The sequence below is a fragment of the Chiloscyllium plagiosum genome, unplaced genomic scaffold, assembly GCF_037043375.1.
Source record: "Chiloscyllium plagiosum isolate Xiang-an unplaced genomic scaffold, Cpla_swu_hap1 HiC_scaffold_9, whole genome shotgun sequence".
Classification (NCBI taxonomy): domain Eukaryota; kingdom Metazoa; phylum Chordata; class Chondrichthyes; order Orectolobiformes; family Hemiscylliidae; genus Chiloscyllium; species Chiloscyllium plagiosum.
Genome location: NW_028270147.1, coordinates 12,933,741 through 12,947,619, shown reverse-complemented (window position 1 = coordinate 12,947,619; position 13,879 = coordinate 12,933,741). Strand labels below are relative to the sequence as shown.

Below are 13,879 nucleotides of genomic sequence, written 5' to 3'. Positions count from 1 at the left end.
TCTTTTATCCTACTCTAAGATCAGACTAACCTACATTTTACTATCATCCACGTGCCTATCCAAGTGTCACTTCAATGTCCCTAATGTGTCTGACTCTACCACCACTGCTGTCAGTGCATTCCGCACACCCATCACTCTCTGTGTAAAGAACCTACCTCTAACATCTCCCCTGAACCTTCCTTCAATCACCTTAAAATTATGCCCCCTTGTGATAGCCATTCCTGCCCTGGGAAAAAGTCTCTGACTATCTACTCTATATATGCCTGCCATCATCTTGTACACCTCTATCAAGTCACTTCTTGTCCTTCTTCGCTCCAATGAGAAAAGCCCTAGCTCCCTCAATCTTTCTTCATAAGACATGCCCTCCAGTCCACGCAGCATCCTGATAAATCTCCAAAGCTCTCTAAAGCTTCCACATCCTTCCTATAATGAGGCAACCAGAAATGGACACAATATTCCAAATGTGGTCTAACCAGGGCTGTACAGAGCTGCAGCATAACCCCGCGGCTCTTAAATTCAATCCCTCTGCTAATGAAAGCCAACACACCGTACACCTTCTTAACAACCCAATCAACTTGTGTGGCAACTTTGAGGAATTTATGGATGTGGAGTCCAAGATCCCTCTGATCCTCCATACTGCCAAGAATCCTGCCGTTAACCCTGTATTCTGCACACAAATTCCACCTTCCAAAATTAATCACTTCACACTTGATTGGAAGAAGCTTCAGTGGTAGATTTGATGGATAATTCTATTCTGCGCAATGTGCAAGGGGCAACTTTCCTGCATCTGGATCAAGAGACTGTAGGCCCAAGTCTGACTCCAGGAACTAAATTCCCAATTTGGGTTGGAATGCAATTGTGTCAGAAGCCGTGTTGCATCCCAGGGAGTGGTTTGATTCTAAAATAGGATGTCAAGAAAATGAGGTTTAATCTTTCCATTCCCATGAAAGAATACCAGGGCAGTACATGAGGATCAGAGTCCTTTTAGCCTCCCGGGCAACATCCTTTTCTCAGCTAATATCACCAAAATTATGCCAACTGGCCACTACCACTCTCATTTTTTTCTTTATTCTTTTCATTAGATGCAGCCATCACTGGCCAGCATTTGTTGTTCATTCCTCATTGGCTCTTGAACTCAGTGAATCTCTCCATCATCTCAGAGGGCAATTAAGAGCCAAACACATTTGTAGTGATTGGAACCATGGCCAGGTGGATCTCATTGATTATGAGATCCTCAATTGGGGATGTTAACCTGGGCCAATCAGGGAGCTCTGGCTGACAGGAAAAAAAAGAGATTCAGAGATTCTTCAATCTAAGGACTGGCTATGAGCTAGCTGGTCATAGCCCATGTACACCACACACGTAAATAAAGGGTGACTTGGTGACTGGCTTTTGTGCAATTATTTCAACATTGCTGTGGGTCAGGTGTCATACGTAGACCAGGTAAGAATGGAAGATTTTCTTTCATAAAGGATATTCATGAATCAGATCAGTTTCTACAACAATTGATGACAATTGTCTCGGTCACCATCACTGAGACTAGCTTTCTATTCCAAATTTATTGATTGAGTTTATATCCCACCAGTCACTATGGTGCCTATGCCCCTGGTCCAGTGGCATTATCACTATGCCATTACCTCTACCTTCACATCATTTGCCAACAAAATATTTCTTTAAACAAATTAACCTAGGATAAGCAGCTGTTGAAATGCACATCTTTCTCAAAATTGTTGGTGATGTATTCTATCATTTTTAAACTGCCTCTGATGTCTGGGGTTCAGTGGGTCACAATCTGCTTCTGGGTCAGAAGGTTGTAGATTGAAATTCCTCCACAAACAATTAAACAGATAGCCTTTTGTAGCACTCCACACAGAACTGAGGGAATGCTGCACTGTCTGTAGTACATATGAAGTGTTCAGGTGGGTGAAAAAGATCTTACAAAGCTGTTTTGAAGAGGTTAGTTGAACCCCATGACCTGGCCAATATTTTTCTCTTGGCCAATGTTTCACAGTTGTTTTATATCTCACGGCTGTTTATGGGAACTTGCTGGATGTAAACTTAGAATTTTCTAACACAGAGTGAGTGCTCTGTCTTTAAGTATGTTTAAGATTTCTCATCATCAGTGGTGTACATGGTTATGGGTCAGGTGGTTGAAGTGCTTGATCATATCGAATGGCAGAGCAGGCTCAATGGGCTGAATGGCCTACCTCTATTTCCTTGGGCATGACAACACTGCTTCCATTTTGAAAATATTTCACTTGATTGTTAACTTGTTTGGAGGACATCGTGAAGTTGACAGAGATGCAACAAAAATGAAAGTCTTCAATGCATGCCCATTGCATTGTTCAGCAGTACAGAAAGGAGAGTTAAATCATATAATCAAATCCACGTTGAGTTTGAAAAGAACTTATTGGGGCCTTAGTCAATTTTGGAGCAGATTGTCTATTTGGCTCAGGTCATTGAAGAACCTATAACACAGAAGATAGTCCTTCCATCAATCATGATCATATCAATCAAAAACAACCTCCTAATTATTCTAGTGTCATTTTCCAGCACTTGGTTTCAATCCAAACTCAATCATTGTACTAATGGTTGAGATGGGTTGGATGGTTCAACTAATCGTTGAATTATTCACATTATATCAAAGAATGTTTGGCACGCTTGCCTTCATTGACTGGAGCATTGAGTCCAGGACTTGGGACATCATGTTATGTCTATATAAGACATTGGGAAGGTCACGTTTGGAGTACTACATAAAATTCTAGTCACCCTGCCACAGAAAGGATGTTGTTAAACCCAGAAAGGGTGAGACTAAGATTTACAAGCACGTAACTGAGACGAGAGGGCTTGAGTTATAAGGGGAGGCTAGAGCTGCTAGGACTTCTTTCCCTGGAACGAAAGTGGTTGTAGGGTGATGTATAGAGGTTTATAAAATCATAAGGGGCATATATAAGGTAAATAGTCAAGGTCTTTTCTCCACTGTCTGGGAATCCAAAACTATATGGCATAGGTTTAAGGTGAGAGGGAAAGTTTTAAAGGGACGAAAGGTGTTATTTTTCACACAAAGGGTCATGCGTGTGTAGAACAAGATGCCAGACGAAGTGGTGGCAGTTGGCACAATTACAGCATTTTAAAGACATTTGGACAGGTACATGGATAGGAAAGGTTTAGCAGCAAATGGGATTAGTCCAGTTTAGGAAACCTGGTCAGCATGGATGGGTTGGGCTGAAGGGTCTGCTTCCATGCTGTATGACTCTGTAACTCTATGACCCTATAACAGTGAAGACGATAAGTAAATGACTGAATACAATTTTCATGTATTCTGGTGTTGGCTGGACTTGCGCATGAGGACTGTGCAGAATCCCCCCCACTCCTGCTGCTCATTTCAAGGGAATTGCTCAAGAAATTGAATTTTCTGACTGGCCAATCCCCAGCATTGTGAACTCTCCAAGACTTTGGAGGGTTCCAACTGCATTCCACTCAATAGCTACCCAGGAAAGATTAGAGAATTTAAAACCTACAGTGACCCATGGGGGCTGACTCCCTGACTCGCTCTCCATCCCCATTCCAGAGTAGATCTCCTAGACCTGCTACTCTACCACTCTCCTACCTCCCAAACCCCAGTCCAACCCATCAAACACCCCCCACCCTGCTCCAACCTCCCCTCCTACCACAGCAGGCTTCTAATCTGCCTCCACCATAATGACCACTGCCCTGAGCACTCATTCTTTTACTTGGTATCTCTATCCACCCACCCCTTCCCTTATCAACCTGGCATCTGCCCTCCTTACATAACACATTTACCTTTCCTCAGTTGTTGCTAGAGTGTCTTTGGGAACCTTCAGTTAATTTAATCCTGAAATTCAGTGTAAAGTACTGTAACAAGGCCCCATCAGAGAGTTCATGTTCCCCTGGTTTCCTCCAATTCAGAACAGGCCAGACTCGGAATTTCGGCTGCAGAAATTGCCAACAGGTAAGTGTGCCATTTAAAAAGAGGATTACAGATGGTCAAGTCAACTCTGACGGTCTATTTCTGTGTATTCTGCCTGATGTGGGATGGACAGCAGTCTCTGTTCTCTGCCTCTGAGCGACATAATTTCTCAGGAATAGAAATACGAAAAGCTTTTGACAAAAGGAAAACACAGAACAAGTCGGTGTAACTAACACTACTTGTACATGGATCTGAAAGGGTTAATACTGAGGCGTGCCAGATATAACACCAACACTGATGTCACATGGGCCTGTGGGCAGAATATCTTCCAATACTGAAGGAGTGATACTGAATATCTGGTCCTCCTCAAAAGCACAGGAACAATTTATCTGTAAATTATTCATAAAATGTAACAATACATACGAGAGAAAATGGCCTAGTGGTATTATTGCTAGACTGTTAATCTAGAAACCCCAGATAATGTTCTGGGGACCCATGTTTGAATCTCACCAAGGCAGATGGTGGAATTTAAATTCAATTTTAATCTGGAATTAAGGATTTAATGACCATGGGAGTGTTGCCAGTTGTCAGGGAAAAATCCATCTGGTTCACTAATGGCCTTACTTACCTGGTGTGGCCTATGAGTGACTCACAGCAATGTGATTAACTCTGAACTGCCATCTGGCCAGTTAGGGATGGGAAGTAAATGTTGGCCTCGTCAGCGACATACACATCCCATCTGTGAATAAAAAAAATCAACTTTTTGCTCAACACAAGTGCCTCTTCTGGTTAGACCAGTAAGTGATTCTTGGAATCCCCATCGTGCAGAAAGAGGCCTTTCCACCTATCGAATTTGCACCGAACCTCCGAACAGCATCCCATCCAGATCCAGCTGCTATCCATGTATCCCCACATTTATCATGGCTAATCCTCGAACCTGCCCTTCTCTGGGCGTTATAGGGGAATGTAGCATAGCTAATCCACCTAACCTGCCCTTCCCTGGATGTTAGAGGGGAATTTAGCATGGCTAACCCTTGAAACTGCCCTTCCCTGGACTTTACAGGGGAATTTAGCATGGCTAATCCACCTAACCTGCACATAGTGTCTTTGGAGGAAACCCACACAGACATGGGGAGAATGTGCAGACTGCACACAGCTCTCATCCAAGACTTGAATCAAACCTGAATCCCTGGCACTGTGAAGCAGCAGTGCTAACCATAAAATATTTTCCCATCAATCTGCTGAGCGATGTTATACACACCTCTGGAAGCAGGTGGGACTTGAACCCATGCCTCCTTGTTGAGGAGGTAGGGACACCACCCTACACCACATGATCCTTAACAAGATCATTTGGTCATTACTTCCGCACATGGTTTTCTCCACTATCACATTAAACTAAGCAGGCCTTGTAGATCCCTACACTTAGAAGATGGTAACAGCAAACCTTCTCCAGGTTGAGATGCAGACTCAATTTAACTGGACATACACCCACTTCCCTTTATGTAGGACATTCAATTGATACTAACAGAGACCAATGCAGGATAACATCCAGTTCAGGTCACCACACTTCAGTGAAGTTGGCAGGATCCCCAGGAGGGAGCAGAGGAGATTTACCAGAATGGTTCCAGGAGTGAGGGATTACAGCAACATGGTTATGTTGGAGAAGCTGCAGTGAGCAACACTGGAATAGGAGTAAGCTGTTCAGTCTCTCAAGGCCACTGTGCTACACAATGCAATTTTCCGCATCAATGTACATTCACTACACTGTCCCATGTCTCTTTACATTATTGATAATCCTTGCTGAGGATGGTGGAGGCAGGGACATCAATAATTTCAATAGAAAATTGAATAGAGATTAGAGGGATATAAACTTCCATGGGTAAAGGGACAGAACAGGGGAAATGGGACTGGCTGGATACTCTACAGAGAGTCAGCATGGACTCAGTTAGTTGAATAGCCTTCTTCTGTGCTATAATGAGTTTTCAAAAACGATTGACAGACACGGTCAGATTTAACTATGATACACCATCTGCTTTGTGCCACAACTGTGCGCTTGTAATGGTAAGTCAATCTTGTGGTGGAATCTCGGGAAAAGGAATCGACTATTTTAAAACTAATCAATAAATGTATTTCTGTATCAGACCATAGTGCATCACACGGTGTGTGATGGAAATCTGAATTTTAAAAATCCAATACTCTCTAAATACTGAAACTTTCACCAATGCGATTTTATTAGGCTAGATATGAAAGCATATAGATTAAAGGCAGATAAATAGAGTTAACACGTAATCTAACCGAGAGGTCAAAAGTCACATGACACCAAGGTTTGATCCAACAGGTTTATTTGAAATCATAAGTTTTCAGGGCTTGCTCCTTTGTCAGGTGCAGCAAAAGGGAACAGCAAACGAGCTTAAAGGCAGAGAAATCAAAAGATCATACAAGTGGTGTAAGTGGAGTGTCAAATAATAAGTCTCTGTAGGTGATCAAGACAGTTACTCTGCAGAGACTCATTATCTGACATTCTACTCTCACTAATTGTATGATCTTGATCTCTCAGCCTATAAAGTCTGTGTGCTCTTCTCTCTCACCGCACCTGAAGGGGTTGTGCTCTGAAAGCTTGTGATTTAAAATAAACCTAATGGACGATAACCTGGTATTGTGTGACTTCTGACTTTGTCCACCCCAGTCCAACACCAGCACCTCCAAATCATAACCGTAGGTTGGAACTGACGGGGGACAGAAACCCGCTCATATTCATGTATCAGCTTCAGTTACTACTTTGAAGCTATTTTTAACAAGGTTTTTTTAAAATTAGTTCATTCGTGAAATGTGACCATTCAATGTTTATTGTCCATTCCTAACAACTTTGTAGAAGGCGGTAGTGGAGTGCTGTCTTACTGGACAGTGCTGTTAGAGAGTTCCAGGATTTTGCACTAGTGACAATGGAAGGAATGACATTGTAGTTCCAATCAGGATGATGTGTGGCTTGTGAGAAACTGAAAAGGTTTGGAAATTTTTCACACACTCGCTATCTTTGGACATGACTTTGCGAATCCAAAATCACTCTGGTTTCTAAGATTTAAAATATCCGTCAATAGTGTTATACAGTGCTGCAGAAATTCCCACTGCTATTGGTAATCCTTTCCCCTTGTTTAATTTTGTAATCTCATCGAGGAGGAATAGAATATGGAAACTTCAGTGCTTTGAATATCTGGGTTGCTTTGATCAGTGCCAAAACCATTGAATGTAGGGAAACGTTATCTGCATTATCAACAAAATTGTAGGAATGGGTTTTCAATTATGTAATACGTTCTGATCAGAAGGAATTATTTGCTTCCCCCTTGTGTTTTTGCTTGAGGGAAGTGGAATGCTGGCCTTGAAATTCAAGCAGGAATTCTAATGCCACATTCAAGATGCCTACAGCATTAAAAACTTGAAGATGTCTTGAAACGGTTAAAGGTGGATAAATCCCCAGGACCTGATCAGGTGTACCCGACAACTCTGTGGGAAGCTAGAGAAGTGACTGCTGGGCCTCTTGCTGAGATATTTGTATCATCGATAGTCACAGGTGAGGTGCCGGAAGACTGGAGGTTAGCAAACGTGGTGCCACTGTTTAAGAAGGGCGGTAAAGACAAGCCAGGGAACTATAGACCGGTGAGCCTGACCTCGGTGGTGGGCAAGTTATTGGAGGAAATCCTGAGGGACAGGATGCACATGTATTTGGAAAGGCAAGGACTGATTCAGGATAGTCAACATGGCTTTGTGCGTGGGAAATCATGTCTCACAAACTTGATTGAGTTTTTTTGAAGAAGTAACAAAGATGATTGATGAGGGCAGAGCAGTAGATGTGATCTATATAGACTTCAGTAAGGTGTTTGACAAGGTTACCCATTGGAGACTGATGAACAAGGTTAGATCTCACGGAATACAGGGAGAACTCGCCATTTGGATACAGAACTGTCTCAAAGGTAGAAGGCAGAGGATGGTGGTGGAGGGTTGTTTTTCAGACCGGAGGCCTGTGACCAGTGGAGTGCCACAAGGAACTGTACTGGGCCCTCTACTTTTTGTCATTTACATAAATGATTTGAATGCGAGCATAAGAGGTACAGTTCGTAAGTTTGCAGATGACACCAGAATTGGAGGTGTAGTGGACAGCGAAGAGGGTTACCTCAGATTATAACAGGATCTGGACCAGATGGGCCAATGGGCTGAGAAGTGGCAGATGGAGTTTAATTCAGATAAATGAGAGGTGCTGCATTTTGGGAAAGCAAATCATAGCAGGACTTATACACTTAATGGTAAGGTCCTAGGGAGTGTTGCTGAACAAAGAGACCTTGGAGTGCAGGTTCATAGCTCCTTGAAAGTGGAGTCACAGGTAGATAGGATAGTGAAGGTGGTGTTTGGTATGCTTTCCTTTATTGGTCAGTGTACTGAGTACAGGAGTTGGGAGGTCATGTTGCGGCTGTACAGGACATTGGTTAGACTACTGTTGGAATATTGCGTGCAATTCTGGTCTCCTTCCTATCAGAAAGATGTTGTGAAACTTGAAAGGGTTCAGAAAAGATTTACAAGGATGTTGCCAGGGTTGGAGGATTTGAGCTACAGGGAGAGGCTGAACAGGCTGGGGCTGTTTTCCCTGGAGCGTCGGAGGCTGAGGGGTGACCTTATAGAGGTTTACAAAATTATGAGGGGCTTGGATAGGATAAATAGAAAAAGTATTTTCCCTGGGGTCGGGGAGTCCAGAACTAGAGGGCATAGGTTTAGGGTGAGAGGGGAAAGATACAAAAGAGACCTAAGAGGCAACTTTTTCACGCAGAGGGTGGTATGTGTTTGAAATGAGCTGCCAGAGGATGTGGTGGAGGCTGGTACAATTGCAACATTTAAGAGGCATTTGGATGGGTATATGAATAGGAAGGGTTTGGAGAGATATGGGCTGGGTGCTGGCAGGTGGGACTAGTTTGGGTTGGGATGTCTGGTCGACGTGAACAGGTTGGACCGAAGGGTCTGTTTCCATGCTGTACATCTCTATGACTCTAATTAATGAGCAGAGTGCAGCCAAATCGCTACTCTAACATTTTCCAGTGATGGCTTTCCATATATTGTTATAAGTTACATTTGCTCACACTGGATATTTCAAGGAAAGGTTCAGTCCTAAGTGTCAATGCCATAGGAGAAGGTGAATTACTGAGCAATGATTTTATACTCAAGTTTGGAGTTTGTTAATAGTTGCAGTGCCTCGATTCATAAACTTTAGTATGCAAGTCCAAATCATATTATTTCAAGTTGAGGAGCTGAACGCAACTTAATATGTGGAATACAAATACAAAATCTGATGGAGAGTTGCTTTTTTTTTAAACCCCAAAGAATTTGTATTTAAGAATCTTACTATGTGGAGACTTGTAAACTTTTCACTTACTCATGCGAGTACATGACAATGAAGCTAATTTAGCTAAAAAGACAACCAGCCTATAAACTTCACTTATTTAAGTGAACTGAAGGAGAGAGTTAGACAAGTGTTTTAAACACTATGTGGGACTTTAAGAGTAAACCAGGCAGTCCACATCTCAGACACTGATCATATAATGTAGTGGTTCCAAAACAAACAAAGGTTTGTCATGAGACTTTAAGACTTTGACAAATCTAATATTCTGGGAAATTTCTGCTCTTTCTTGACTGAATGTAGGACAGGTGGCATGATAAATCAGGAGTGGGGCTGCAGGGTCATGGTGATATAAAGCTGGGCATCCTACCCTTTTTCATGATGATGTTCCCAAGAGGTAACAGATAGTTGAGAAATAGCCAATACCCAAACATAGATTCCTTGGGAGACAGCAGAGGTAACAGTGCAGGTGAATTAAGACAACCCATTGCCAATGGGCTCTGGAAATAAGTGAATAGTTCAGAATGAGGCCAAGCTACTGGTGTAAGAGAATGGTTAACTGTGCCCAAGAACAATACAGCACAGGAGCAGGCCCTCTGACCATCCAAACCTATGTGAAACATTTTGCCCTTCCATACTACAACTACCTTCACTTACAAGTTCTGTATCCCTCTTTCCTATTCATGTATTCATCCAGGTACTTCCTGAATGCAGTTGTGTCAAAGGCTTGATTTTTAAAAACATAGTTATATTCTTGGGAAACACTGGCAATATCACTATTTGTTGCCAATCTCAAACTGCCTTTGAACTGAGTGGCTCGCTACATTAATACAAAGGACAAGAATCAGTCAGATTACTGTGACTTCTGGGCCACTGGAATCTACTTAGCCCAGGCTCCAGTTTGATGTAATCTGACACGACCTCCTGTACTTATACTCAGTGGCTGCCTTAGAAGTTACAATTCCCTTGATACTAATTTCCCCTCAAATTCTTTTTACAGCATCCATTTTAATCAAGAATGTTTAACTCTTCACTCTGCTAGCCAACTACCAGCCCCACCCTCTCTCCCTTTGACTTGAGACTGTAATTTCTAACAGCATTCGCAATTCTGTTGGAGAATGCGAAGGTCATACATATTCCATTATTGTGTTCTTGAAAACAACCATTTAATGAATTGGAATAGCTGCTACTGATGATGGCTGGTCTGTGGCTGTTACACTAATGATGATTGCAATTGAACAGCATGGAACAACAATGAAATGGACCTTGGTTCTTTTTGTGAACAGAACACCTGGTCAACTTTCCACATTGCCACCTAAATACCAGTGTTGCAAATCTATTGGAACAATTGGACTGTAATTCACTTAGATCTGAAGCACAAGTCTGAAATTCATTGCAAATATTTAAGTCTTGTGTTTTGCACTGTGATAGACTTCATTATTCTGGGTGGGGCTGATTGTGACACCTAATCCTCTGATCAGTTATTTGTTCACCCACCATTTGTAACTGAATGCAGCACTACTGCATAGCTTTGATGGAATGGAGTAATTACTTAGCTTTATCCTGCAACACAACCATTTTGGTCGAGAAAAGGACATGATGCTGCTCTGTGGTCCAGGCAGATAACGTGGTGAGTGACTAAGTCACCTGTCTTCTAAAAATCAATTAGGTTTTATTAAGCCTAACACCTACCTCATGCTCTTTAACTATTTCTAAATGAGGCCTGGCACATTGAATGTCTTCTGCACAAATGTCACCTGTTCTTCATTTGTGTACCCCATTGAGAATTTTGATCTTCAGTTTAGAATGTTTGTTTCTTTGTCGTACTAAAATGTACTTTGCAATTCTCTGCATTAAAGTTTATCTGTGATGTGTCTGCCTCGTCCACCAGCCTATGTCTTGAGTCTGTGAGGATAGTCATAACTTGCAATCAGTGAGAGAGAGGCGGTGACATTGCGTCAATGTCAGTTAACTAGCCCAGGCTTCAAATGGCTTTTGTTCTGAGGACATGGACTCAAATTCCACCAAGACACGGTAATATTGAATTGAATAAAGATCTGGAATTGAAAAGCTTGTCTAAGGTTGAATGTGTAACCACTGTCAACTGTGGTAAATATCCATCTAGTTGACTAATGTCCTTTAGGGAAGCAAATCTCCTGTCCTTACCTTTTCTGGGCAACATGTGACTCCAGGCCGCAGCAATCTGGTTGGCTCTTAATGAGGTGGACAGGAAAATTTATCTGAAGGATATGGAAGAAACCACTGTTGGAAGTATTGTCTTTAAACAAGGCCCCGAAATACCCCAGCTCCACCCTAATTTTTTAAAAGGAGCATTTCCCTGGCACTACTTAGATATTTATCCCTCAACTTCAGATTTGCTAGTCATTAAACCATAAATGATCTTGTGCTAAGGTTGGCTGTTGTATTTGCAGTTGGAAAATTAATTTCAAAATCACTACTTAACAGCTGGAATGGGCAGATGATTTGCTGAGGGAATGTTGGACATGCAAGACTTGTACAGGTTGGAATCTAAAAGACAACTTGATTTCAACATATCCTGATGGCTTCAGATAGTGTGCATGCAGAAAAGATACTTTCCACCTGTGCAAGAATCCAGAACAAAGAATCACAAGTTCCAAAGTAAGGGATTGTTCATTTAAAACAGATGAGGAGAAATTCTGAGGATTGAACATCTTTAGAAATAATTTTGCTACATTTTGAAGAGAGTCTTCAAGGCAGGATGATTCGTGGTAAGCAAGGGGATGAAAGTATTACTGTCTACTTCCCTTAAACTTGAGTAATCAGGTCAACCGTGATCCTATCAAAAGAGAGCGCCTGCTTGAGGGGATAAGTAGCTTATTCCGGTTCTGAATTTCTACATTTGTTTGTTCATGGTCATGGAAGGAGTAGTATACATAAAGTATTTCCTTCCTCCCAACCACTTCTTGGCTATTGTTTTGCTCAGCCTGTAATATGATAAATTAAAATCAAGTCACAGATTCGATTGTTTTATACTTGCAGGAAGAAATAGAAGAGGTCACAAAGGAGCCCAAAAGAGATGATGCTCCATTTACACACAAAGTTGATATGCGAGCTCGCTTTGAGCAAATGGCGAAAGCAAGAGAAGATGAAGAAAGGAGAAGAATTGAAGAGCAAAAGCTTCAAAGGATGCAATTTGAACAGAAAGAAATTGATGCAGCACTGCAAAAGGTTTGTAATGTACAGGTTGGAATCTAATGAAACTCTGGCTGTCTTGTTACTGACTGAACACAATTGTCTAACTTAAATGTTGCAAGATTTTTATGGTTAAGTGGTTTGATAGGGTAGATAAAGAATATTTTTATCCATTTGTGATGACCAAAACTATGAACCAGTTGAGAGTCACAAAAAAAGTTAAATGAAAACTCTAATGTCTTTATCCAAAATATGAAACTGGTTACCACATGGAATGATTGAAACTATATTTATTAAAGGGAAAGGGGAAGCTAGACAAGGACAAAAGCTAAAAGCTGACCTGCTGTGGTCAAAGAGGATTTGAAAATTTATGTTCAAGGTCCTGGCAGCATTTATTCACTACTACATCTAACACCAGCTAGCTAGGATACATAGCTAGTGTTAGATGCAGTAGTGAATAAATGCTGCCAGGGCCTTGAACATAAATTTTCAAATCCTCACTGACTATAGCAGGACAGCTATTGCAGAACAATAATTCGAGAAGGATGGTTGAAATGTTTTTTTGGTGACTGGATGCCTGTATTGAATAACTCAGTTTGCTGCTGGGTCCTTTGCTTGTTACTGTGTATTTTAATGAGCTAGATGTAAACGTAGAAGGTATGACCTGTAAGTTTACAGCTGACAAAAATGGGTGGTGCACTAAATAGTGAGGAAAGCTAATGGGCTGAACAGTGGCAAATGGAACTTAGTCCTGAAAAATGTTAGTCTTGAAAAATGTGAAGTGATGATTTTTGGGAAGAATATACAATGAATGAACAGTAACAATCGAGCAAATACTGAGCATCAAGGGAACTTGGTATGCAGGTCCATAGATCCTTGAAGGCAACATTACAGGTAGAGGTGGTGGTGGTTTAGTAGGCATATGGGATATTTACCTTTATCAGTCAAGGCAATGAATACAAGAGCAAGGTGGTTATGAAGCTGTAATATAACATTAGTTAGACTACAGCTTAAGTAGTGAGTGCAGTTCTGGTTGCCACACGAAAGGAAGCTTGTGAATGCACAAGAGAGGGTGTAGAAGAGATTTTGCCTGGGCGAGAGGGATTCAGCTACACTAGATGGGCTGGGGTTGTTTTCCCGAGAGCAGAGAAGGCTGCAAGGGGTTCTGATTGACTGTACAATATTTGAGGTACACAGACAAATTTGGTAGGGAAAAACCTTTCCCCACAGTACAGGGGTCAACAATCAGGGGGAAGCATTTTAAGGTAAGGATAAGGCCTTCAGAGTACCAGAAACACTCAGCCAAAAAAAAACGTTGGCAGACGTGGGAACCTTCAAGACATTTAACAACTTTTCAGGAGATTTCTTGAAAAACCATAGCAAACAAGGTTATG

The 13,879-nt window shown here is 41.7% G+C and overlaps 1 protein-coding gene across 7 annotated transcripts in view; it reads left to right on the top strand.

Annotated features, from left to right (window-relative positions):
- nexn (nexilin (F actin binding protein)) overlaps nt 1-13,879 on the top strand; it is a 127,945-nt gene that overhangs the window by 112,238 nt on the left and 1,828 nt on the right. For all 7 annotated transcript variants that reach the window (XM_087990410.1, XM_043698696.2, XM_043698700.2 and 4 more), the window contains one exon: nt 12,333-12,521. In XM_087990410.1, coding sequence (XP_087846536.1) covers nt 12,333-12,521 — 189 coding nt within the window. The remainder of the gene's footprint in view (nt 1-12,332; nt 12,522-13,879) is intronic.